This window comes from Jaculus jaculus, chromosome 2, assembly GCF_020740685.1.
Source record: "Jaculus jaculus isolate mJacJac1 chromosome 2, mJacJac1.mat.Y.cur, whole genome shotgun sequence".
Classification (NCBI taxonomy): Eukaryota; Metazoa; Chordata; class Mammalia; order Rodentia; family Dipodidae; genus Jaculus; species Jaculus jaculus.
This window is the reverse complement of record NC_059103.1, coordinates 51,525,625-51,552,573: the sequence shown is the minus strand read 5'-3', so window position 1 is coordinate 51,552,573 and position 26,949 is coordinate 51,525,625. Positions and strand designations below refer to the sequence as shown.

At 49.2% G+C, this 26,949-nt stretch overlaps 1 protein-coding gene across 2 annotated transcripts; it reads left to right on the top strand.

Moving 5' to 3' along the window:
- Positions 1–486: 486 nt before the first annotated feature.
- Ddx11 (DEAD/H-box helicase 11) lies at positions 487–26,711 on the top strand. 2 transcript variants are annotated; one of them, XM_045144120.1, is made up of 27 exons: positions 487–726; positions 1,975–2,122; positions 5,041–5,289; positions 5,722–5,808; positions 6,124–6,278; positions 9,494–9,533; positions 10,390–10,497; positions 11,565–11,652; positions 12,024–12,232; positions 13,426–13,578; positions 14,467–14,513; positions 14,841–14,920; positions 16,468–16,512; positions 16,602–16,669; positions 18,728–18,766; positions 18,949–19,069; positions 19,175–19,306; positions 19,766–19,878; positions 22,985–23,057; positions 23,363–23,466; positions 24,079–24,228; positions 24,476–24,544; positions 24,655–24,755; positions 25,150–25,234; positions 25,404–25,482; positions 25,645–25,799; positions 25,876–26,711. In XM_045144120.1, the coding sequence occupies exons 2-27, from the start codon at positions 1,979–1,981 to the stop codon at positions 25,906–25,908; spliced, it is 2,727 nt and encodes a 908-aa protein (XP_045000055.1). In that variant the 5' UTR covers positions 487–726; positions 1,975–1,978; the 3' UTR covers positions 25,909–26,711. The 2 variants fall into 2 exon arrangements, with proteins under 2 accessions (XP_045000055.1, XP_045000056.1); XM_045144121.1 differs by lacking the exons at positions 25,150–25,234; positions 25,876–26,711 and having other exon boundaries at positions 25,645–25,786.
- The last annotated feature ends 238 nt before the right edge of the window (positions 26,712–26,949 follow it).

Here is a 26,949-nt window from a genome sequence, read left to right as displayed (position 1 = left end):
TACACACATTTTTGTATAGATAGATATAGATCTATATATATAGGTACATATATATATATATATGTGCGTGTGTGTGTTGTGTGTATATATATATATATATATATGTTTGCATATATATATATATATATATGCCAAAAAAAATCTAACAAACCGCCAGGTCTAGGATTGCAGGGTAAACACAACAGATACAGACAACTCACGCAAATGGCTGTGGGGGGGGGTGTTAATTTTTGGTTTTTCGAGGTAGGGTCTCACTCTGGTCCAGGCTGACCTGGAATCATCTCTGTAGTCTCAGGGTGGCCTTGAACTCACGGCGATTCTCCTACCTCCGCCTCCCCGAGTGCTGGGATTGAAGGCCAGCGCCACCAAGCCCGGCTGAAAAAAAAATTTTTTTTAAAGGGGGGGGGGCTCTCAGTTTCGCGCATGCGCGCAGGCTCGCGTTGAGTCCTGCGCAGCCTCAGCGGCGCGGGGGCGGGCGTGCGTCTCTCCGCGCTGACGTTCACCGTTGAGCGGCGATTCAAATTCAGCCATGGCTGCCTGTCCTTGATGTGTTGCGGGTCTTACTTCAGAGAGGGGCCCTTGAAGAGAGCGAGGTCGGTGCTGCTCGGTGGCGGAGCAGAGCGGAGCGCGAGGGAAGCCCGACGACAAAAGAGGTCGATCCCTGCGAAGACCCGAACTCCTCAGCCTGCCCGCGGCGCGCGCCCCGGGACGCGAGGGAGCCCGGAAGTAAGGGGCGGGGAATGCATGTGATTGACTGGCCAGCAACCAATGCCAGGCAGAGGGCGGGCCGATGGTGGCGACACCTGTAGTACGGCAGTGAGGCAGTGGATGACGTGTTGGCGCCTAAAATTGGGCGCCGCGGTCCTGATTGCTTTTCTCGAATAATTTTGTACAGCGGCTCATCTCTTTGCAAATGAATCAGTCGGGTTTATGGCTGGGATCCAAAATGCTGGCGGCCACACCCTGGCTCCATACTGTTAAGGTCCCTGCTGTGCAGTCCCTCGGGGAATAAAAGCTGAGTAGGGCACGGTAAAGATGAGGAGAGGGGCTGGAGAGAGTGCTCAGCGGTTAAAGGCGCTTGTTTACAAAGCCTGTTCGTCCGGGTTCGATTACCCAGTACCCACGTAAAACCTGATGCACAAAGTGGCACCGGCATCCAGCGGGGTTCTTTTGCAGTAACAGGAGCCCCTGGTACACTCGTACTCTCGCTTTCTTTAATAAATTTAAAGTTGCTTTTTAAAAAGAAGACCGACATGTATGTAGTTACTAGATTGCTGAAGGAAGTGTCACAAAAGTGGAAGGAAATAGGAATAAGTAGCTGGTTGTGTCTAAACCATGTGAGATGTGGGAGGATAGAGATGAGGGAGAGGAGGTCAGAATGCTGAGTTCTAGGTTTAGTGAGAGATCCTGTCTCAAAAGAAAAGGGTGGGGGAGAGCAACTGAAGAAGACCTCTGGGATTGACCTCTAGCTCCCACATATACACACATAAGTAGCTGCCCACATACATGCACCCATTTACCTATGAACGCTCATACGCGCATAAAAAAGCGTTCTGGAGTGGAGCCAAACAGAAAGCTCTTTGAATCATTTTGGTGGGGAGGAGACAGTGTCACTGATCATGTCTAGGGCCTCACCTATGCAAAGCCAGCTCACTACCACCGAGCTACATTAACTATCTCCAGAGAACTTATTTCTTGAAACCAGAAAAATGACCAGGAGGTGGCTGGACCTGTGTGGCAATGACGGGTGTGATAAAGAAAGGCAGATGTAAGCTGTATGTAAAACGTAGCTGTGTCTCCAGACAAACTGTGCTGGTCATTCTCTGCTATGCCCCATGGGTTTACCAGCCTTCACTACTACAGAGGCAAAACAGCACCTTTTTTTTTTTTTTTAAGGTTTCTCTGCAGATTTCAAGCTACTTTTTGGATCGTTAAGGAGCTAGCAGATTTTTTTCTCTCCCCACCCCCGTTTAGGACAATGAGCAATGAAGGCCAGGAGGTTGGTGGCATCCATTTCCCTTTTCCATTCCCTCCATATTCTATCCAGAAGAAATTCATGGCAGAGCTGTACCAGGTTTTGGAGGCTGGCAAGATTGGGATATTTGAGAGTCCAACTGGCACGGTGAGTGTGAAAGCTGCAGGATTATCATTAAGATAATTTAGGACTGAAGAGATGGCTTAGCAGTTAATGTGCTTGCCTGTGGAGCCTGAGGACCCATGTTCGAATCCCCAGATCCCAAGTAAGCCGGAAGCTCAAGGTGACACATGTGCCCACACATTTGGAGTTCGATTGCAGTAGCTGGAGGCCCTGTTGCAACAATTCTCTCTCTTATAAAAGATGATAACTTGGAGGCTGCCTTACTCTCTTGCTGTTTATCTGTGCAGAGATTTTTGTCTTTTTGAGGAAGTTGGGCAGAGCAGTATTTCAGTTTATTTCTGTACAGGAGTCATTTCCTCAATTATTAAGCACAGTACCCAGGTCTGAGGGGGGAAAAGCTCAAGGACACCAAGAATTCAAATGGTAATGCAAACTCTGACCCATCCCTCCAGTACTTTCCTCTGGCATGCAACTGCTTTGATACTGAGGAACATTGAAATGGCTTGGGCATTTTCATAGAGTGACCTTATTGTTGTAGTCTGTAGGACTTAGGTTAGTGAGTGCCAGCGGGAGCCAACCAAAGACCCCTGGATTTTCCTTCTTGGCCCAGAATGAAGGAGGAATGTGTTAGAAGTTGGCTATTGAAGGTGGCCTTTGGGTCCTAGTGTCTCTCCTGCACTTGCTGTATATCCTAGCAAGTATTATATGATAGTGAGCTGTGTATATTAATGTGAAGGCCCTCAAACCAAGCTTCATCCTCCTGGAGGGTAAGTATCTGTGGTCCTTGTTGACTGTGTCTCTGGCATTTAGCAGAGACCAGCAAAGTTGGCTTGCAGAAGGCTCTTCAAAGGTATGTGCTGAATGAGCAAATAAAAGAAACTCGTTTATCCCATTCTCATGTGCTGAAGAGGTGCATCTCCAGGGGTGATACTTGTGTCATTGGGGACAGGAAACATGCACATTGGGATGTTCTGCTTTCTATTGTGTTCTGTCATATACAGTCAGTGGGAAAATAAGTGCTTCCATTTAGCAGAGTGCATATTTTTTTTAAAAAAGAAAGGATTCTCTTAGCATAATAAGAAACATACTTGTGAGCACAGTCTCCCTTTCCTGTTGTCCACCTGATGTTGGCCAGAAAGTGATGTCCACCCTTTACTCATGGCATTGTTTTCCCCTGCCATCGTGGAGCTTCCCCCAAGTCTATAAGCCAAAATAAACCTTTTTTTTTTCTCAAAAAGAAAGGAAGGAACTTATGTAGCCCATTTCTATGTTTTTAGCTTAAGCTACTGTGTCTTCAGTTATGTCTTTGTATTATTGATGCTTCCCTATTGTGACAGGTTAAATGGCTTTATTATTCTCTGTGTTTTTTTTTTCTTGTTTTAACAAATGTCGAACAGAAGTTTAAGAAAAGAAGAGTTTATTTTGACTTGCAATTCAAGAGGATATAGTCCACAGGCAGGAAAATGGTGCCTACATAAAGGCAGATACAAAAAGTGATGTATCTGTCTGGTCTTTGCAGTAACAGGAACCCATGGCACACACATGAGCACACATGTGATTAAATTCTTTTAAAAAGAAGATATAGTCCATTCTGGGAGGGACATGGCAGCAGAAGCATGAAACTTCTGGTCATATTGCACCCACAGTGAGGAAGCAAAGAGAGATGATGTTGACTTTAGTACACATGTACACATACCATGACCTCTTGCTGCTGCAAACCAACACCAGACACTTGCACCACATTCTTTCTTTCTGGCTTACAGGGGTAGCTTGGAAATTGAACCTGAGCTAGCAGGTTTTGCAAGCAAGAGCACATTGAGCCATCTTATCAACCCAGCTTGTATTCTTTTTTTTGAGGTAGGGTCTCACTCTAGCTCAGGCTGACCTGGAATTCACTATGTAGTTTCAGAGTGGCCTCAAATTCACGGCGATCCTCCTATTTCTGCCTCCCAAGTGCTGGGATTAAAGGCGTGCGCCACCACGCCCGGCCCATCTTGTATTCTTTTTGGAGGCTATTAACCTAATTTCCTTACTACTATGTAGTTATGCTAACTTGTAGTTTGTGTGTAGAACCTGGAAAAAAAAAAAAAAACACATTAAATTATCTTGGAAAAATTAGCTATATATATTTTTTTTTGAAAAAAAGCTCATTTTTATTTTTATTTTTTTTTAATTTTTATTTATTTATTTGAGAGCGACAGACAGAGAGAGAAGGACAGAGAGAGGGAGAGAGAGAGAATGGGCGCACCAGGGCTTCCAGCCTCTGCAAACGAACTCCAGACGCGTGCGCCCCCTTGTGCATCTGGCTAACGTGGGACCTGGGGAAGCGAGCCTCGAACCGGGGTCCTTAGGCTTCACAGGCAAGTGCTTAACCGCTAAGCCATCTCTCCAGCCCAAAAGCTCATTTTTAAAGGGAGGGGTGCTAATTTTTAATTTGTTTCCTGTTTTTTTGTTTCTTTATTTGATTTTTAGTTTTTTGAAGCAAGGTCTTACTGTAGTCTAGGCTAACATGGAATTCGTTATGTACTCTCACGGTGGCCTTGAACTCAAGGTGGTCTTCCTACCTCTCTAGTGTTGGGATTAAAGAAGGCATTTGCCACCATGACTTGTGGGGTTTTTTTGTTGTTCTTGCTTATGTTTTTTTGTTTTGTTTTGTTTCTCAAAGTAAGCTGACCTGTAATTCTCTGTGTAGTAGCAGGCTGGTGTGGAACTCAACAATCCTCCTACCTCTGCCTCCTGTGTTCTGGGATTAAAGAAAGACACTGGCCAACACCTTCCTGTTTTACTGGTTATTTTATTACTAATGCCTTCATTTCTTTCCTGGATTGTCTTAGAACGCCCTCTAGTGCTCAGAGCCAGAGCTTCAGTTAAGTCTTTACTAAACTAAGGAAAAGTCATCTGAGAAGTTTTGCTTTCTGTCCTGCACTTTCTTCTCCCCATAGGGAAAGTCCTTAAGTCTTATTTGTGGGGCCCTCTCCTGGCTCCGTGACTTTGAACAGAAGAAATTGCAAGCAGAGACATGTCTCCTTGCATCTGGAGCTAACCCCTCATGTGGTGTGAAAGACCTGCACCGATCTCCCTCATCTTCCTGCCAAGAACCCTGCAACACCCCCCAGGCTGCTGGGGAACCTGACTGGGTCACCCAGTATGTACAGAAGAAAGAAGAGAGGGACCTGATGGAGAGATTGAAGGTGAGATATTGCAGGTGAGGAGGGGGAACACGCTTCAGGGATGATCTTGGATTGATTCCAAGATTGAAGTGTCCCTGGTTCTGTGTGACTGTCAGCCCTTCAGTCCAGGGCCTGGCCTCTTTGCTCTCTTTTGAGCAGATCATGCAATCCTGTCCCATTTATTGTTTACCTGGGTCCCGATGTGTCATTCACCTGATAAAGAAACACCATCATCGTCATTCATGGTGTGGCTGAGGGGCTGTAGACTCTATTGAGGGGTGTCCTTAATTACGTGCTTTGGAAAGGGGAGGGTCAGAACCTCCCACATTGAACAGTGAAGCCAGGCCTGAAGAGGTGAACTGGAATGGACTGGCTCAGCAGGCAGCTGTCTGAAAAATGCTTGAGGTGTCTCTGTCTGTGGAAGTTTCCTTCATTGTTCTCTCTGCCCCTCAGGAGGAGCAGGTGAAGCGAAGGCAGCGAGAGGAGCGTCTGCAGCAGATCAGCCATGACACGAGGATCAGGCATGCAGCCAAGCGCCAGGTGAGTGTGTCGGGGACTGGGGCACGTGAGGCAGGGCGCTGGTGCCTGAGAAGGAGGGGAGTGACCAGGGTGCCAGATCCCCCTCTCTTGCCCCATTGGCCATGCCATCCTCATCCAGTAGTGAGGAAGCTTAAGTGGTAGAGGCTGTGAGCCTGGAAGTGATTCCTCCTTGACACAAGTAGCGAGGTCACGCTCCCAGCCGAATCTGGTGTTCTTCCTTGGCACCAGCTCTGCTGGGAGCCATTGTGCCACAGTCAGCTGGGGGCTCCAGGGCGGAGACCTCTTCCTCTCTCCACATGCCCTCCTTCTCCTCAGAGGCGGGAAGAAGAGGAGACCGAGGCTCTGCTGCGCCTCAGCAGGGAGATGCTGGCTGAGGGAGCAGGGGCCGAGCAGCAGGAAGAGCTGGAGTCTGGGGAGGAGCAGCTGCTCCTGGCCGAATATGAAAGCGACGAGGAGCGGAGAACCGGCAGGTGAGACTGCTGTGCGGGGCGCTGCACAGCCATGCTCTCTTCCCCAGCCAGAGACCCCTTGAAGCATGATGGGAGGACCTGACACCCGCCTGCCCCTTGCTCTAAGTCAGGGTTGTCCATGGAGTCATAAATGCTGGTGACAACCATGGTTGGCTGTACTCTGTGCCAGCCCCTTTCCTCTGGAGTGCGTTGACTGACTTTGCTCACAGAAGCTCAGTGATGGCAGCTGAGGAGCCTGTGGCCCAGCCAGGTGCTGTGCCCGTGGTCAAGGCCATGGGCACACAAGGGGAGGAGCTGGGCCTATACCCGCAGTCAGCTTCTAGATCCTGTGTTCCCAACCACCAAACCTATCACGTGTGAAGCGCGTGATACAAGCTCATGGAATCCCTGACCTGAGCTCTCCTGTCGCTGTGAGGCTGTACTGATCCAGACGTGCAGATTTCTCCTTCATGAGCTGCACCCCTGGGAACCAGACAACCCTGAAAGGAGGCAGGCAGAGTGTGGCCACTGTTGGCTCACCTAACCCCTTCCCAAGGTCCAAGACTCATTCCCACCTGAATTGGTGTGCCCCTGAATGTTTGCTCCAGCTGAGCCTCAGTCAGGTGCTGTGGCTTGAAGTTACACTCCAGACAGTCGCTGTGACCACAGGTTTCAGTGAGAGTATTGGACATATGTCCTCACATGGCCTCTGGGGAAGTAGGAAAGACCTCTTCCCAGCTGGGGTCCTGGGAGAGATGAGTCTATAGAAACTCTGCTTAGGCAGGTCTCACGGCTCTGCTTGTCACGGTGAGAATGTGAGTGTGACTGTGCGTAGAGCCCCCCTTTGAAACCAGCATGCTTGCTGCAGAGAAAATGAAATGGTGCAGTGTGTAGTGTGTGAGGTTGTAACTCCCCAGAGCAGGTCAGAAAGGAACGGACATGTTAAGAAAGAGCCATGGGAAAGCCAAGGGAAAGAGAATTCTAGTCAGGGACAAAATGTGCATGACAGGTTGCAAATAGGAATGGGTATGTGCTTGAGGGAGAGGAAGAAGGTCCACATGCCAAAACAAAAGGAGGGATGGAAGAAAAGAGAGAGGCCAGGGTGAAGACAGGAGGCAGTTTTCTATTGGTCTGACTGAAGACCGATGTCATGGTGCAGCTGGACCCTGAGGAAGCATTAAGCCAGGAAGTGACATGTTCCAGTTCTGGCATTAGGAAGGTCCTTCAGCAATCAGAACACCCAGAATGTGCTCAGCGTTTGTCCATGTCATCTTCAGTACTGCTAGTGACAGCCAAGGTCAAGAGCTGAGCTCTGAACCACTGGGCTGGACTGGTAGGGTACTGGAAGGGACTGGTTTCTCCTGTTTTTGCTCAAAATGTTCGAGATGAGAACATCTGGCTACTTGAGTGTATTCTTTCCATTATTAGCTCTTTTTCCTTTCTCATAAAGTTTCCTCTGCCTTTTCTTCCATCACGCAAACCCGTCCTATGTCCCTGAAGGGAGGATGGTGGGGATGGCGGGGAAGGAGGCACCTGTGTGTACAGAGGTCAGGACTGGCATGACAAGAACACTTTTCCCTGCCTGAGGTGGTGGAGGGGTCCTGAGTTCTAAACTGCTGCCTCCTAGGTGGCTTTGCAGTGTTCATTTCCTCCCTAGTGTCCCCAGGGATCACACACAAGGTGAAGCACTCAAGTGGCTTTCTAAAGCTGGAGGAATCAAGTGTGTTATATAGCCTGGGCAAGAACCATGAATCCTGCAGCCTGGCTTCCCCAGCATTGCCAGAGAGACATGAGCCTCTCTATGGATACCACATATTCCAAATACAAACTTTTGTTCCTTAATGGGAGTAATAGACTCTGCCTATAATCCTAGCAATTGGGAAGGTGAGGCAGGATAATTGTGGGTTTAAGGCCAACCTGGGCTATGTAATGAGGTTCTGTTTCAAATGAAAAAAATAAAAGTAGTTTTTTTTACTCTGTATTTTTCACATGTCTGACCTTTCACCTAATGATTTTTCCTAATGATTTTGTCCAATTCGTGAGAAATTATAAAATCCAAGTATTTATCATAAAAGTATTTACTGGCCATGAAGTTAACCCTGTAATTGCAAATTTATTGTTTAAAATTAACTAGAGGGCTGGAGAGATGGCTTAGCAGTTAAGGCACTTGCCAGCAAAGCCAAAGGACCTAGGTTCGATTCCTCAGAACTCAAGTAAGCCAGATGCACAAGGGTTGCATGTGTCTGGAATTCATTTGTAGCAGCTAGAGGCCCTGGCGCACTCAATCTTTCTCCCCATTCCCATGCCTATTTCTCTCTCCTTCTTTCTTCAATAAATAAGTAAATATTTTGAAAAGTAAATGGAAGGTCAACAATTCATTTTTTTGTTCTGTGTAATGCTGCAATAGTTCACATGTATAGGAAATTCTGTTTGCTAAGGCTCATTTACTGAAACCACTGGCTGAACTTGCCCTCCCGAGCCCAGTGATGGGCTCTTGCCTTGTGCTGGGAGAGCCAGCTGAGGCACTCAGAAGAAAGAGCTTTAGTCAGAAGTGACATCATCTCGTTACCTTGGGCAGGGCGGCGTGGCTCAGGCAGTGAGCATGGAGGTTCTGCTGACAGGCTTGCTTCCTGCCTTGTGCACATAGTAGGCGACGTAGCAGGAGCGAGCCACTGTGAGTGAGCCTGAGCCGGTGTCACAGTAACAAGTGGGCGTGTCATGGCTGCAGACCAACTAGAAGTGACTGTGGAGAGTAAAGATTCTGTGCTGAGAAAGCAGTGGGACAGGGAACAGTGCAGATAGAGCGTGTCAAGGCCCCCAGGTGATTGGGGGGAATCCCCTAGGAAACGGAGAGGGGCCATTTTGTGGTAGGACGGGCTGTGGTAGAGGGGAGTCTGACAGTCCAGGGCCAGCCATTCATTCCAGGCTTCCTGCTTTGGAAATAGATTGGGGGCCCTGTGCCCCTTCCTTTCCTTCTCACATTTCCCAGACCTGAGTAGCAGTGGAGGCCGGGGCATAGACTTTGTTGGGGAGCACTGAGGAGTGAGGTGTTGGCAGAGCCTCCTCTGTGGGGTGTCCCTCTGTGGCCTTTGGGGATCAAGGTACCCCATCAGCCCTGTGGGCTTCTGGGGAAATGGGCCGTGCTGCTTCAGCCCGTGCTCAGCGCTCATCTCAGATGGGCCCAGCGTTGAGCTCGCTGGGTGACGGCTTCTTTGTGTCCTGTCTCTCTCCTCCAGAGGGGATGAAGGTGACTTGGAGGAGGAGCATGTGACTAAGGTAAGATGGCCACACTGGGGAACTTGTGTGCAAGGGTCTCAGCGCAGGATTGGCCGCCTCCAGTAGAGGTCGAGAGATGCTTCACACGCTCCTGAGCTTCCTGTCCGTGAGGCGTCCTCACCTGAGAAGTCTGCTCGCAGACCCACAGACAGGGCTGGGGCTGCTGAGGGACGCCCCGGGCCTGTTCTGAAGCCCACATGGGACAGCCATTCTGGACCAAGGACTCAGGGTGTCCATCTCCAGTGGACAGTGGTAGAAGGCCAGGGAGGGCCAAGCAGGGGGCCCCTGTTCTTGTACCCTCGAGGCTGTTCTACTCTGCTTGCTCATATTTTCATTTGCATGGAGAGTCACAAGTTTCTTATGGCTGTGGCACTTCTCAAATTGAAAAATAATGGCTTCCTTCAAGACTTGTCTTTTCTGTTGGAAATAGGTGTCTTCCCTGGTTTTCTCTTTTCTTCTCACTCTGCTGAATCAAGTGCAGAGAGACTTCCCAGCTCAGCCTCACCTTTCCCTTAGTGAGCATCCACCCACCTGCTCTCTAGGGTTGTAGGTCTTTGGCACACTAAGAATCATCACTCAGAGAAACTTGCTGTCCTGAAGTCCCCGAGCCCTCCTGTGTGGTTGGACTAGAGGCCGAGTGTGCCTGTGGGAGGAGTGGGACCTTGGGTATGGCACCACAGATGGCATGGGCAGTCCCTAGCCTTCATTATGTGTGGCCTGATGTGAGCTGATGTCTCATCATCTCGGGTGTGCGCACAGGGCCATGCTCCCTCTGCCGCACTCTCTGAGGCCACTGTATGCCAGGGTGTGTGGAGACGAGTCTCTTGTCTGAATCTTCATTTGTTTTTCTGACTAGATTTATTACTGTAGTCGGACCCACTCACAGCTGGCTCAGTTTGTGCATGAAGTGCAGAAGAGCCCTTTTGGCAAAGAAACCCGGCTAGTCTCCCTTGGCTCCCGGCAGGTAAGCAAAGCTGCCTGGCTCCCTACCCTGTGTCTTTGTCTCCTGGCCCAGAAGGTTAAGCTTGGTAAGGTTAAGGCCGGCTGTATATTGAGAGCATAGCCCCTTCTCTGGTCTTAGTTTGTGGAAGGAGGAGAGACAGGCTGCGCCCTGGGTCACTTGCATGTGTTTAACTAGCACTGTTACTCTTATCCCTTCATTTCAGAAAGACGCTTGTCGATATGCACTGTTAAGATAGCTGCACATCTGGTTGTTTCTCTCAGCCAGCCCTAGAGACCACAGAAGAGGAGAACACATTTTTTGTTTTTGTTTATTTTTATTTATTTGAGAGTGGCAGAGAGAGAAGGGGGCAAATAGTGTGACAGGGAGGGACAGGGAGAGAGAGAGAATGGGCACGCCAGGTCCTCCAGCCCCTGCAAACGAACTCCAGATACATGTGCCACCATGTACATCTGGCTTGCATGGGTCCTGGGAAGTCAAGCATCAAACCAGGGTCCTTAGGCTTCACAGGCAAGTTCTTAACTACTAAGCCACTTCTGTAGCCTGGAAAGCATATTTTAACCAGTAAGCTGCAGGCTGTCAGACCTGACAGATATCACAGACACATCCCTTAAAGCAGGCAGCTAGGTGGGAAAGATGCACAATGACGCACTCCCAGCCCACACACTAGCACAACCTTAGTTAAATAGGGTAATGGGAACTCCTTTGCCCCAGTGAAGAAAAGTTTCAAAATAATACAATATGTGAAGGGTTTATGTAGAGCCTTTCAACCTTGACCCAGCATAGACTGACAGAAAATTGAGTGGGATGACTCATGTAGAGGCAGCAGGTTCAGACCAGAGTGTGCTGAGATGAGTTTCATGCAGTAAATCAAGTGCACACTTTCTGTTCTTGGAAGAAGGCAAGAGAGCAATTTAGTTTCCCTCAGCCTTAAGGATCCATGCTGTGAGCAGGTGGCAAGTGGCTAGAGCAAGACAGTTTGACTGAGACATGCTCAGCGGAGGAAAGCCTCCCTTACATGCACAAAGGCAGAGCCATTTCTTTCCCACTTCTTTTCTTCTGCCTTGTAGAACCTTTGTGTGAATGAACAAGTGAAGAACCTGGGCTCCGTGCAGCTTATCAACGACCGTTGCATGGAGATGCAGAGAAGCAAACACGGTAGACGGGGACCCCGTGTGGCCTTGGGCAGGGGCGGCAGGATGGAAGTGACTGAGGTGCAGTGGGGAGAGTGGACCAGGAGCATGTTCATAAAGATGGTGTGTTAAGCAGAAGCAGTGTCCAAGCAGACCCAGGTTCCCTCAGGCCCCTCCTTGGAAAAGAACTTTCTTCCTTCCTGAGTCGGGATCAGGCCCAGGCCCAAGCTTGTACAGGGTCTTTGAGAGCATGAGTGTTCCCTGTGCCCGCATGGACAGTGTTGGGAGGGGCTAACCCTCTTCATGGGAACGGGTCTGTGCACCACTGCACACACTCCTGAGGCAGAGACAGCCGTGTTCCTTCCTGTCTTTGCTCCCCAAACCCCACCACCACAGAGAAGAAGAACAGAGCTGAGGAAGACAGGCCAAAGAAGAGGAGGCAAGAGAGCCAGGCCACCTGCCCTTTCTACAACCATGAACAGATGCAGCTTCTCCGGGATGAGATCCTGGTGGAGGTGAAGGACATGGAGCAGCTCGTGACCCTTGGGAAGGAGGCGTGCGCCTGCCCCTATTTTGGGAGCCGCCTTGCCATCCCTGCAGCCCAGGTGAGCGCTCCGGAGAGATGGGAAGTAGCTCTTGCAGTCTGTGCGAGCTGATGACACACCTCTCTGTCCTGTTTGGGGGCTCACAGAGAAAGCGAGGAGGTGCCCTTGGGCACAGGCTTCTCACGATGCCTGTGAGTTAGTGCTATAGCTGTTGATGGAGAAGTATATGGGAGTTGGAATTGTGACTTTGATATCGTCAAGTACCTTTCAACTTATTTTTGCCTTTATACAGCCCACTCAAATAGCCACACTCTCTGTATGAGAATACTGGGGACCAGACAAACAATTTATCTCTTTCCTCACTGTATGGGATGGAGCTCATCTTAGAACTGGGGCTTTGGGTTTCTAGTTTTCTATTTTTGTGTTGTTTATCGGCATTCTTTGAGTTGGAAAATCCTGACAACATAACTCAAGTAGTTTTTGTATCTTATTTACTTATATTGCCCTCACCCCTCCCCTGCTCACTCATCACCTGAGAGCTGGCCAAGCCCATTTAGCAGAGGCAGACACTGCAGTAATGAGGGAGACAGAGGCCAGTCAACCTCCACAAAGTCTCAGAGCCTTGGAAGTAGTCCCACAAGGACCAGAGGCCAGAGCTGCTTTCTGGTGTCCATTGTTTTACACCATTGAGAAGAACCAGGGAGCAGAGGGCCAGCGTGGGGACTGAGACGAGGCTCACCTGTAGGGGCTTCACTCCCTCCCACCCTCAGTTCCTCTAAGAGTTGAGTCAGCTCTAGTAAGGTTTTCCATGCTTGAAATCCTACATTGAACATCTGAGTTTTCCCAAGTCTGTTGCTTCAAGCATGGTACTAGACTTTGGCTTTCTGGCTTCTGTACCCCTGCATGAGGTCTGTGCAGGAAATTAAACAGCTCCTTCAGAACTCAGTGGGGGCCTGCAGAGATGGTTTAGTGGTTAAGGCATTTGCCTGCAAAGCCTAAGGACCCAGGTTCAATTCCCCAGTACCCACGTAAGCCAGATTCGCAAGGTGACACATGAGTTTGGAGTTTGCAGTGGCTGGAGACCCTGGTGCACCCATTCTCTCTCCCTCTGTCTCCTTCTCTCTCAAATAAATAAGTAAAATTTAAGAAGAATTAATAAGATCTCAATGGGCTGGCCAGGGTCACTGCAGGATAAGACCTCCGCCATCTGCTTGCAGAGCCTCCCACTGCCTTATGGTCCTTCCTTCTTGCAGCTGGTCGTGCTGCCCTACCCGATGCTGCTGCACGCAGCCACCCGACAGGCTGCAGGCATCCGGCTGCAGGGCCAGGTGGTCATCATCGATGAGGCACACAACCTGATCGACACCATCACGGGCATCCACAGTGCTGAGGTCAGCGGTTCCCAGGTGGGTCGGGGTCTCCATGCCTGGGCCTGCCGTAGGGACAAGCAGCATAAGTCATCCCTTTAAATGCCTGGGCCTGGAACTCCTCCAGACAATGCCCAGGGCCACTGTCCTGTCATGTCATGTCAGATCAACCAGCTTCTCAACGGTGTGAAAACTGTGGACCCTGTTTCTTCCTGCCTCTTGTCCGGCCGGGCTGTTGTTAAATGCTTTCCTGTAAGTGCCTGAGGGCAGCAGTAGTCTCACAGAGTGGCATCTCATTACTGACACTGCTTTGGGGGCTTTTATGGAGAAATGCTCAGTGTGTCTGTTACCTACTCTTTATCATCTACAAAGGATGATCTCTAAAAAGAGAAGGGGAGGGAGGGAGAGGAACCTCTGCTCCTCATGGTCATTCTAGGAGGGTTTGGAGACTAGTTTAGGCTGCAAACTCAAGAGACTTAGAGAACATGCCCCATGGCCCATAGCATCTGAGTGGGGAGTATGGATGTGACCACTGGATTCTGGCCATGAAACCTACATGACAACTGCCTCCTGCTGAGCAGTTCCTGGGTTGACCTAAGGCCAAGGTGGATGGTTGCCTTGAACATCAGTTGTCTCCCAACCCCCTGAAAATGGGCAGGGAGAGAGCGACGGCCTGAGGCTTCATCCCCACGCTTCATCCTGGTTCAAAGCAGTGTGGAGCAGTACTTCTTCCCTTCCCCCTGCAGCTGTGGTCAGCCCCCGCCCCTACAGGCTTTGCCTTTGTGCATGTCCAGCCAGTTCCCTGTCTCCATGATGGCTCCCACGAGTCCTGAGTGCATTTCCTAGACATGAACTAAGGTTTTACTGCAGAGGTCCACTTGTCCAGAGCCTGGGCTGCCTTCATGCTATTCTCTGTTCGTTCTCCAGCTGTGCCAGGCCCATTCCCAGTTGCTCCAGTACATGGAACGTTATAGGTGAGACTTCACTCTGGAGGTGGAAGGACAAGTTCTGCTCAGCCTCAGACCAGGAAGTGGGGTTACCACCACTGGCCTGGACTCAGTGGGTTAACTTGGCGTCAGGTCCTTTTGCTATCTTGGAGTGTCTGCTGCAAGCTCTGGGCCACTTGAGACCGAGCAGCTAACTCTTTAAGAGCCTTGAACCTCAGCTGGTATTTTTTGGGGGGGAGGGATTTGCAGCTCGTGGCCCAGTTTGACAAGCAGAAAGGCCAGCTGGGGGCAGATAGAGAAAAGGTGTGCTAGAGGCATCTTACAGTTAGTTACATCTCTGCTGCTTTCCTTCAGGAAGCGCTTGAAGGCCAAGAACCTGATGTATATTAAGCAGATCCTGTACCTGCTGGAGAAGTTTGTGGCTATTTTGGGAGGTAGGAGCCCCATCCCGGTCCCCATCCCAGGATGCAAAGCATGCTGGTATTGCTTCTTATTTTTTCTTGCCCCTTGGTAAAGGCTTACTTTCATTTGCAATCAACCCCTTAAAACCATGTCAGACCTTGTGGATTGTCTTCATTTGTTGATTTATTTTTAGTTGGCATACAGTGACAGGTTTCATTCATCCTGGCATTTCAAAAGCAATTTGTTTTAGATGGTTCTCATTCTCCTGTACTCTCCCCCCCCCACACACACACACCAATCTTTTCTCCCCTCTCCCACCCTGCATATCCTTTCTCCTTCTGGTCACATGTCATGTGTATTCTTTTGCCCTTTTCCCAACCCCTTCTTGCTGATCTCTTTTTAATTGCTCTCAGTTACCATTCTTTCTTTATAGGTTTTATATATAATTGCCCCTTGAATGCATACTTAAAAATATTACAAGCTGGGATCCACATATCACAGCAAACATGAAGTTTTGGTCTTCCTGAGCTTGGGTTATTTCACTTAATATAATTCTTTCCAGGCTCATCCATTTTCCTGTAAATGCCATCATTTCATTTTCAGTACTGTGTCTGTGTACCACATTTTCATTATCTATTCTTCCGTCAGTGGGTACCTAGTCTGAATTCATGTCTTAGCTATTGTCAACAGAGCCACTATCAGCATGGATGTGCGAGTATCTCTGTAGTCGAGGTCTTGTTCCTTGGACAGAGTCAGACGCCTAGATTTTCATTGTCCTTAAGAATGCATTGTTCTTTAATTTAGCATGTTCTTGTTCTTTCTAGCTTAGGTAAGATACTTGGCCTTAGATTTTTGTTATTGTTACTTTACAATCCTAGTACGTTGTCCCACATGTTGCTCCATTTATCAAACTTTACTCTCTGGATGTAATAGCACACTGAGATTCAAATATATAATGTTTTGTGACATAGCTGGAGCCTTTTCAGAGCATTTGCACATGGGTGGGTTTATTTCCCCCGTGAAGAGGTCAGTTCAGGAAGCTTTATCTTCATTCATAAAGCAGTAACTAAAGCAGGACCTGCCTGTGCTGCATGAGATGAGAAGCTGTTGGCTTCAGCATCCATTCTTGCATAATTCTGTGCTAGGTCCCTTTCCTTTATTAAATGGCAAGTGTCATTAAAGGCTTCTGAAGAATTTGGTATTCCCGGTGGTCAGCACAGCATTTCTCAGAGGGATTCTATCCTCTTTGGTGCTCTTGTCCTGTCTTGCCACTGCACTGTGACCCAGAGCAGCTCCTGTTTGCTTCCACACCTGCACACAGTAGGGAGCATGCTCTGTCCCTGCAGGAGGCTCAAAAGAAAGAAATCCCAGGGCTTAGGGTTCTACATGTGCGCATGAGTCAGTTCTCTGAGGCCCTAGGAGTCCCTCCTTTCTCTGCGTTTTCTTTCCCTGCTGCAAATGAGCAGAAACCTGTTCAAGCATGAATGCTCCTCCCATTGCTGAGGACAGAGAAGTGTGTGGGGTGACAGAAGTAGAGGCTGGGGACACCACATTGATGTGTTTGGATTCTTTTTTTCAGGGAACATTAAGCAAAATCCCAGTACACAGAGCATCTCCCGGACAGGTGAGGGTACTGTCAGAGGACACCGGTGATCTGAGCCACTTGGGAGCTCAGAGCAAAGTGCCCAGGGCCCTTTGTTTGTCTCATCTTAGGGACTGAGCTGAAGAGCATCAATGACTTCCTCTTTCAGAGCCAGGTGGACAACATCAACCTCTTCAAGGTACAGACCTCTACCTTCTGCTGTGAGCACATTGGATTTCCTTAAGGCTGTGAAAGGAGCACTAGGGATGGAGCTTAACTCTAGAGAACGTGCCTACATGACGGCAGGCCTGAGTTCTGTTCGCACCCAGCATTTGGGGGTGGTGAACCAAGGTAGAACAAATACAGTGCAGACTCCTCCCTTCAAGCAAGACCTAAAGCAGTGCCTGTGCAATTACATGACCCTATCTCCCTTTAAGCAGTTTTTCACCAGAGAGTTTTGGGGATTGAGATCCAAGGTCTTTCTGATAGGGCTGAGTGGGGTGAATACATGCTGGGCCTGCCTGACCCCAGTCCTCCTGCTGGGGCCTTGGGTTGGATGGAAGTCTCATCTTTGATTACCTCGATCTTGCCTGTTGAGTTCTCTCCAGGTGGGGTGTAGCTACTGTCATTGAATCATAGCCTGCTGTAGTTACCTGCAGCTGATGGAGGGATAAGGTTTATTTTGGTTACAGTCTTGAGGGGCAGTTTGAGGGGCAGGGGAAAAAGTATGGTATGAGCAGAGGCTGGACATCATTTCTACTGCCACAGGTAGAAAACAGCAAGAGAATGAGCTGAGAGTTCTGACAAGTGGGAGCTGGCTACAACACCCCAAGGCCCACCTCCCAACAAGATACCGCCAGCAAGGCTGCATCTTTCCAACTGCCACCAGCTGGAGCCAAGCCTTCAAAACACATGATTTTAGGAGACCTCTGATTCAAACCACCACATAGACTTATGATTCTAAATTTTGTTTTGTTTTTTTGTTTCTTGAGTTAGGGTCTTGCTGTAGCCAGGCTGACCTGGAATTCACCGTGTAGTCTCAGGGTGGCCTTGAACTCACAGTGATCCACCTACCTCTGCATCCCGAGTATTGGGATTAAAGGTGTGTGCTGCATGCCTAGAACAAGTCTAAATATTTTTATTTATTTGCAAAAGAGAGAGACCGAAAGAGTGCCAGCACACTAAGGCCTTTTGCCACTACAAATGAACCCCAAACACATGCCTCACTTTGTACATCTGGATTTACATAGGTACTGGGGAATTAAACCCAGGTCGGCAGGCTTTGCAAGCAAGCACCTTCAACTGTGGGCCATGTCCCCAGCGCAGGTTGTTGATTCTGAATGAACCATCACTCCTTCCATGGGTGGAGTACTGAGTTTCGGATGCTCTGTCAGGGTCTGTGACTCACAGGAAGGCTATACTACAGCTGTTGGAGAAAGAAGGGAAGTGAGAGTCAGGAAGGTTGCCTTGAAGTAGGCTCACCTGAGCCACATTTCAGTTAAGCAAGGGTGGATAGAGCCAACATGCAAACCCAGCTAGAACCTAGTGGTGCAATGGGATCACATCTGACCACAGCTGAAGCCACTTCCAGCCCTGCATTCTTCCCTTCTTGCCTGCCTTTTCTCTGAGATGTACCATTTGGGTCATTGTCATTTTGGGGACTGTTCTGCCTTTTGTGTTCCACATTCCAATAGTTAACATATCCTGTGGCCTACAATAGCTCTTAAGTGACCCACCTCTTCACTCTCACAGCTAGGACTTTCGTGGCAGGCAGGCTTTTCCCTCCCCCTTCACAAACCTGTATCAGTTCCAACAGACTGGAGGCTGTCAGTCTTTGTAGCAATCTTCACAGACATCATCTTCCTCCTCTCAGCATTCCAAGCTGAGCAACTGCACACAGCTCTTAAAAACGCCTTTGCTTCCCTAGAACAGGCCCAGGCCTCCCTGCCTGCTTTTTACTCTGGAGATTGTTCTTACAATTTCATGTTGTCACTGAGAAGTAGAGCAGTGTTGGGAGACCTTCTCTTGAGTAGCTTTAGAGAGATCACAGCCATCAAGACACACATGTGGAGATGCCATGTCTGTGAGGTCCCATATGTTCTTAGGGGCAGTAGATCAGTGCTGTCAGAGAGAACAGACTTTCAGGCTCCTCTAAGCAACAAGCTGCGTCCCCTGAATGGCAAAGGGGGCTTTCTGAATGTTCGATTCCAGCTTTCCTCCTCCTCACATGTGCTTGTGCTGGCTTTGCTTTTTACAGGTGCAGCGGTACTGCGAGAAGAGTATGATCAGCAGAAAGGTACCCTTTTGCTTGGGCCTGGCAAGGAGCTGCTCACCCATGCCTGCTGCCCTGGAGCCCCCCAGCTCCTTGGGTTCCTCCCTCAGCGGGGAATGTTTCCGGGTGGGAAGGGAGTGGGCTGCAAGCCGGCTGGGTACTCTAGCTCAGTGATGCTACTCATAACTTTTCTCCTCCCTATCCAGCTCTTTGGCTTCACAGAACGCTATGGGGTTGTCGTTCCAGCCTTTCCATCCCCCAAGGAACATTCCAGACTGTCTGGCTTTCAGCACTTTCTGCAAAGTCTGCAGCCCGGTGCCATTGGGGGTGAGTACAGGTGAGAGGGAGAGTAGGCTGACTTGAGAGAGACCTCCTTCCTCACCCTGATCCCTCTCTCATTCTCTCTCTTTCTCGCTTTCTCTCTCTCTGCAGCTCCTGAAGACCCTGTAGGGGAGGACCAGCCCAGTGCTCCACGGCCTGCATCCCCACTGATGCACATTGAAGGCTTCCTTGCAGCTCTCACCACTGCCAACCAGGATGGCAGGGTCGTCCTGAGCCGCCAAGGTACTCAGCCACATGGCTGGTCAAAGATCTGGCCTGGAGTGAGGGAACCCTGCCTGAAAGGACTCTTCCCAGTCCTGCTCTTGCCTGTATTGGGAGAAGCAACACATCTTCCAGGCGGGGGGCACACAGTGGCCCTGGGGACTGGGACACAGAGGTGCTTGGGCAATGTCACTATAGAGTTCTCTAGACAAGTGTTGAGGTAAGCTACAATTGGGTTAGAGTCTTAGTTTTATCATTTATGTGCTGTGTGACTTCCAGCCAGTCTGTCTTGGTGCCTTAGTTTTCTCATGTGGAAGGAAGACAGATCATAGTACTTTTGACCTCCCAGTATTATCCCACAGAGGAAATGGGGTTTTCCTTAAAGGGAAAGTGCTAGATCACAGACCTCCCCCATGGGTCAACTGGAGATTTCCTCTTCACTGCCCCATTCCCTTCCCCACATGCTCATCTGTCTTTCAGGCAGCCTTGCTCAGAGCAGCCTCAAATTTCTGCTCCTGAATCCAGCTGTGCACTTTGCCCAGGTGGTAAAGGAATGCCGCGCAGTGGTCATCGCCGGCGGCACCATGCAGCCGGTAAGGGCTCTGCCCCAGCCTTTTGTGCCCAGGTGTTAGGGTGGTACCTGGAAGGACACATGACTCAGGCCTCTTCCCTGTCCCATGGGTCCCTAAACAAATGGACAACACACATAGGCCTTGCATTGTCTACTAGATAGCAGTGCTGAGCCATCTTGCTGGAGCCAGGGAGTCCTTTGCTCTGGTGGGGTGGGAGCATTGTGTCTCTTGTATTCCCGGGGCCTGTGGATTGGGCTTTCTGCAGGGAAAGCCCTTCTCTGGTCTCAGACTCTCTCTTAAGTGCCACACTGCCAGTTTCTTACTGCACCTACCACAGAGGAACACACCTTCTTAATGCAGGATTTTTAGAAAAGTATTTTCAGTGTGGAAAGCCAAATCAAGCAAACATGGGAGAAAACACATTTTCACCAATAGAAGATCCATGTTGCTATCTCATATACAAACATATTAAAAAAAAAAAAAAGAAACCATCCTTCTACATAATTGGTAGTATATGCTTTTTCTCTCAGCAAGAACTCCTTGCCAGCAAGTATAGATGTATTGGGCCATATTCCATTGTTCCATTGCTGTATTCTAATTACATGGATATTTTTATATTTCATGTAACTGCTCCTGTTCTCTTAGTTACTTACAATGGTATTTTCAGTATTTCTCTGTTCAAATAAGAACTGTGATAATGTGCCCAAATCTCTGTGCAGAGATTATTTCCTTAGCTTTTCCACCCTGGAGAGCACTCATGGTAATAGACTGTTGGGATCCTGGCACTGGTTCTAGCCTTGGCTGCCTGTTAGAATCTGCCTTGTAACTTTTTTCCTCCTGTGCCAGGGGTGGAACCTAGAACCTTGTATGTGCAGTGCAAGTGCTATATCATGGAATCACATTCCCGTACCCCGTATCTTTAAAAACAAACAAACTCTGTTAGATTGTGTGTCGTTTGTAGTCTTCTTAAAAAATTTTTGTTTATTTTTATTTACTTGTTTGAGAGCAACAGAGAGAAAGAGGTAGATAGAGAATGGGCACACCAGAACCTCCAGCCACTGCAAATGAACTCCAGATGTGTGCGCCCCCTTGTACATCTGGCTAACGTGGGTCCTGGGGAATCGTGGGCCCTGGGGAATTGAGCCTCGAATCTGGGTCCTTAGGCTGCACAGGCAAGAGCTTAACTGCTAAGCCATCTCTCCAGCCCTCATTTGTAGTCTTTATTCACTCATTGTGTTAAAGTTGTCCATGGTCAGTCTTACTGTTGAAGCTGTCTGTGGTCAGTCATTATTGTTCTTTTTTATTTTTAATTTATTTATTTGAGAGTGACAGACAGAGAAAGAGGGAAAGAGAGAGAGAGAGAATGGGCGCGCCAGGGCTTCCAGCCAATGCAAATGAACTCCAGATGTGTGCGCCCCCTTGTGCATCTGGCTAACGTGGGACCTGGAGAATCGAGCCTTGAACCGGGGTCCTTAGGCTTCACAGGCAAGCGCTTAACCAGTAAGCCATCTCTCCTGCCCTCATTATTGTTATGTTGAAATTGTCTTAGATTCCTATGGTGGAAGCCTCTCTCTGCCATTTCTCAATTTGTGGACAGGAGAACATCCATAGCCTTGGAATGTCTTCCTTCTGACTGCAGAGCTAGGTCATTTCTTTCTCCAGGGTACTTGGTTTCATTCACTAGAGGGTGACACATAGAAACCTAGGTGCCCACATGATCTTTGACTCCTCAGTTATCACTGTAACAGCAAATTTCAGTGGACACACCTCAAAAATATTTTCAAATACTGAAAATATGAATATGAAAGTATGAATCTATATTGATATATTTAAGTCAAAATCAAAGTATTAATTTATTTGACTTGTTTTTGTATCTCTCAGCACAATAATAATGTTTACTTATAAGAAAAAAGTGTTCAGGACATGTTGCTGAGTGATTACATTAACAAAACTACATGTTTCCTGTATCTAGCAATATTTGGCCATAGACTACTGTTTGAAAGCTTCATTTCTTTGCCTTTAATATTTTGCTCTGGGGTTGGAGCGATGGTTTAGTGGCTAAAGATGCTTGCACAGCCTGTCTGCTCAGGTTCAATTCCCTGGAATCCAGGTAAACCTGGATGCAAAAAGTGACACAAGCAACTGGTGTTTGCAGTGGAAAGAGATCCTGGGGCAAATACATACACACGTGCAAATACTTTGTCCTGTCAGGACTCAAGGGAGTCTGGAATGGACAGCTTTTCTCTGCGCTGTGTCCTAGTGGGAGTGGAGACCAGGCGTGCTTGTTGCTCTGCTGCACTCCACCTCAGAGAGTTGGCTTAATACTGGTTTGTAAATATGTGAACAGTCATGTAGTTCAAAGTTAAACTATATAGAAAACAAAAGATATTCTGGACAGTCTCACTGTCCTTTTCCCTTGCCAGCTACCTTGCCCTGCAGATAATTCTGTTCAGTAGCTGGTCTCTTATCTTTTCACTGTTTCCATTCAGTTGTTATCACCCCTGTGTTCTGGTGATCCCTTTCTGTTGGCGCCTATGTCCTTTGTGCTTTGGCTGGATGCCTAGTGCTCCTTTTTGCGCCCTCTGCTGGGCTCTCTTAGTATTGCAAGCAGCTGCTAAAAATGATCCTTGGGCACATAGTAGTATTTATGGGCAGGAACTTCAGAGCAAGAGTAAAATTGCTATATTTAATCTGTTAAATGCTATAAGATTCCCCTTCTAAGGAGTTATAAGTACATTGTCATCAGCAACATCTAAGAATACTTGATTCCCTAAATAGTTCTTAAATTTAGTGTGTTTACTTAGCTCACTAAGTAAAGACTAGAAAGTCTTATACATAGGACTGGGCTAGTAGGGTTTGGCAATGTGGATTTAAAAGACAGCAAACAAAACATGCACTGTTGATTTTGATGCATAGCCAGGATTGTTTTAAAGTAGGCTGTCAACTCTGATGTCATTACCAGTTGTTTTTCTTTTGCCTAATTTCTCATCAGCCTTTTCTGCCAGCTTCCTGTCCTCTTGTATAAACTTCCTGCCTCCTGGCCCAGACTTGTTTCTCCCCTCTCTGGAGAGCTCCCCTCTTCCCCTAACTCTAGGAGCTCACAAGGCCTTGATGTTGTGGCCTGCAGGTATCTGATTTTCGGGACCAGCTGCTGGCATGTGCTGGGGTGGAAGTGGAACGAGTGGTGGAGTTTTCCTGTGGTGAGGAGCTGTGTCCGTGGGGGAACGGGGCAAGTTCTCACACTCTGGGTCCTCCAGTCTTAGTTGAGTCGTGTCCTAGGCCTAGGACAGAGAATTCTAAGGGATGGGGGCCTCATCCTGAGCTACCTTGCTCAACCACACACTGTCTGCATTGCCCACATTTGTGTGGCGGTGTACGTGGAGAGAGTATGCATTATAAATTACTGTTCCTAGTTGGGGAAGTGGTGGGGGAAGCACCCTCCCTGTACTCTGCCTTGCAGAACATGTGGGCCTCTGGTTTTCATCCCTTCCGGGGCCCTCACCAGGTCACGTGATCCCTCCAGACAACATCCTGCCCCTTATCATCTGCAGCGGACCCTCCAACCAGCAGCTGGAATTCACATATCAGAAAAGAGAATTGCCTCAAATGGTTAGTGCCAGCCACAGGCCTTCCAGAGCCTCTTTAGGCCCTGGAAGGGAGCTTGGGCCAGTCCTGCCATTGGGGAAACTGGTCATAGCAGGGACAAGACAAGTAGCTTCCACTAGAGAGCTGTGCCCACCCCTTGCATTGCTAAAGCCCTCCAGACCTACTTTAAGGACCTGGCATGGGAGAAGATTAGAAGATTGCTCATTTCCTTTGGGGTTCTTGTCCCTTCCTCTGTCGTAGGAAGGGTACAGGTCTTGGGGTACAGTGGCATACCTGGGGTGTGGCATGCCTGCTTTGTCCTGGAGGGTGCCCATTAAGACATTGGGACTCGGGGCATAGGAACCAGTGACACAGCTACTGCTCTAGCTCTGGTGTGCCAACGTTTGTCTGTATGGAAGAAAAGCAGGCAGTCATCAGGAGCAAGTTGGGCATGTTTGTTAGGAGGCAGCACATGTCAAGCTGTGGTGGGAAGCCACTTGGCTTTGTCATCTTCCCTAGGTGAGTCAGCACGTGGGCCTCTGCCCCCTTGATTTTTGAACCCCAAGGAAGGGAAGCTGTAAGTGGGCATGGCTGCAGGAGCTGCCTCTCTAGGGGCTCCTTGTCTGCTTTCTGCAGATGGATGAGGTGGGCCGAATTCTCTGTAACCTGTGCAACGTGGTTCCTGGAGGGGTGGTGTGTTTCTTCCCCTCCTATGAGTACCAGCGCCAGGTCCATGCCCACTGGGAGAAGAGTGGTCTGCTCACACGCCTTGCTGTCAAGAAGGTGGTAAGTGGAGTGACAGCCAGACCCTTCAGTGTGCAGGGAGTGCTGTCCTCCAGGGCTCCTCCTGCTTATCAACTCAAGGTGATTTGCCTTCTTCTGACTCCTCATCCCGCCACCTCCAGGCCCTGAGCACTGGGCCACAGGGTTTCCAAAAGCTTGGCTCCATGAGGATCTGACCCCAGGAGGATCTTGAATTGTCTTGAGACTCAGTCTTAAGCCCTTTCCTTGGAGGTACTATCTTCTCCCCCAGATATTCCAGGAGCCCAAGAAAGCAAGCCAGGTGGAGCAGGTGCTGATGGCGTACTCCAAGTGCATTATGGTGAGAAGTGGAAGCCCGATGTGGTGCAGACATCATGTGGACCTGGCAGTTGGGAAGTCGGGGGCCTCCCAGCATCTCCTCAGCAGCTGTGGGCTGGGTCTCTCCTACAGCGCTGCAGCCAGGCAGGAGGCGCTCTGACAGGGGCCCTGCTCCTCTCTGTTGTTGGAGGGAAGATGAGTGAGGGGATCAACTTCTCCGACGACCTGGGCCGGTAGGTAGTGTCCTCTGCTCAGGGCTGAGGCCCCTGGGCCCTGCCTACAGTGTCATACCATTGGTTCTGCACTCAGGCTTTCTGCTTGGGGTCAGTGTACATGTGAGCAGGGGTTGTGGCACCTCTGCATGTGGCCCTTTGTTACAGAAAAGCAGGCAACCGAGACTTAGTCAGGATTCAGTTCCTTTGCCTGGGCAGGACCTTGGAACTGAGAAACTCCTTTCGAGTGATAGGTGCAAGGCAGGGCACGGTGAGCTACTGGGCACAGACCTTGAGGAAGGGAGACAGCCAGAGCACCATAACAGTGGGAGGAAACAGTAGTTGATGATATGTGGGTGAGGGCCCCAGGATGGCCCAACTGCATATGCCAACTGCCCCTGTGTCCCAACCACAGCTGTGTGGTGATGGTGGGCATGCCCTACCCCAACATCAAGTCTCCAGAACTACAAGAAAAGATGGCCTACTTGGATCAGACCCTTGTGAGTACCTACCGTGCTTCAGAGGACAGGGCTGAGGAGGAAGAGCCTGTCACTCCTATGTGGGATGTCAAGACCCTATGTTGTGACTTCTACCGTCTAGGTGTCTCCTATCCTCCCCGGAGGCCTTGGGGTACACTTCTATTCCCTTGATCTTCCGTGTCTTTCACAGCCTAGGATTCCAGGTCAGGTTCCTGCAGGGAGGGCACTCGTAGAAAATCTGTGTATGAAGGCTGTCAACCAGTCCATCGGTAAGTCTGTAGCTGGCACTGGCCTTTGAGATAACATAGCAGGCCAGTAGAAGGTGGGAGGTGGAGGGATCTTACCTATCATATCTCCCATCCGAGGCCAAGGAGACATGTGCTTTGGGTAGCCAGGTTTAACTCAGAGCCCTACCTGCTGTGCCTTCTCAGGCAGGGCCATTCGGCACCAGAGGGACTTTGCCAGCATTGTGCTGTTGGATCAGCGGTATGCCCGCCCTCCTGTCCTGGCTAAATTGCCAGCCTGGATTCGAGACCGTGTGGAGGTTAAGACCACCTTTGGCTCTGCCTTTGCTGCTATGCGGAAGGTAGGCTTATCTCTTCTTCCCGTGGAGCCTCTGTGGCCTGACATGCATCTTCTCATTGCCTTTCCTGTCTCTACAGTTTCATCGAGAGAAGTCTTCTGGCCCTGTCTGATGGCTGGACCCACCTCTATCTGTCACAGGCTGAGCTTTTATCCCTCCCTTGTGACCTGCCTGTGGTCTTGTTCCTAAGAAGGTTCAAGCCACATGCAGAGTGCTGAGGCCATGGCTGCTAGGCCCAGGTTTGCAGAGAAAAGCCAACAGAATAAAATCTGGATCATAGTGAAGAAACTGTGTGTCCTGGCTAGGCCCATTCAACTTGCTGCCTGGTCTTCATGGGGCACCGGGGAAGCATTAGCCTCTGTCCTTGTCAGAGGTGAGGTCCACCCTGCCACTATCCTTTCTAGGTAAAATGTGCTGTTCTGAACAGTTTACCCTGACATCTCCATTCCCAGGTGCTTGGCATCCACAGGGATCCCTCACCCCCACCACCTCATGTTCTAATTGTAAGCCTGACCCTGTTGTGTTATTTGGCCTTCCAAGGAGTTGGGCTTCTCTACCTTGGCTCCACATCCTACCTCATACTAGTAGCACCTCATTCCCTTAGTACCTGAGCAAATGCTAATGCTAACACACCCACATGACATCAGCCATTACACCAAGGGTTATGATTCTCAGCATGACTACATTTAGAGTTCCTGTGTCTGTAACAAGAATTTATTTTGTTGTGGAAAAGTATATCTCCACCTGGAGGAGTAATCCCTAATTGGCCAGTATCCCAGAGATCGTAAAGATTCCCTTGGCCATCCTGCCTTGTTGCTTGATACCACCTGAACAGAATGGTCATACTCAGCAGGAGCTGCCCTCTGCACCTGGCAAGGCAACATCCCTTTATTAAAGGTGCACTCTCTTCTTGGACTCAGATCTTGAGCTAGTTTATTTCTTCAACCTGCCGTTTTCTCTCACAGTCTCTTTAGGCAAGGCCTACTCAGGCAGGGCCATCTGGCACCAGAGGGGGTGGGGGCAGGTACGGCAGTCACATGAGACAGTGAAGCCCCACAGAGAGCACACACTGGCCCCCGTCCGAAAAGAACAGTCAGGCACAGAAATGGAGAAGACATTCAGCCCCCTTACCCCCCACCACCAGGCCTAGGAT

What these genes read in the sequence shown, in the direction of transcription:
- Ddx11 (XM_045144120.1), top strand. Translation starts at nt 1,979, where the DNA reads ATGAGCAATGAAGGCCAGGAGGTTGGTGGCATCCATTTCCCTTTTCCA. An exon ending in ACAGAGCATCTCCCGGACAG is followed by an intron (nt 16,513 to 16,601) that starts GTGAGGGTACTG and finishes GTCTCATCTTAG; the next exon opens with GGACTGAGCTGAAGAGCATC. An exon ending in GGCTGTCAACCAGTCCATCG is followed by an intron (nt 25,483 to 25,644) that starts GTAAGTCTGTAG and finishes GTGCCTTCTCAG; the next exon opens with GCAGGGCCATTCGGCACCAG.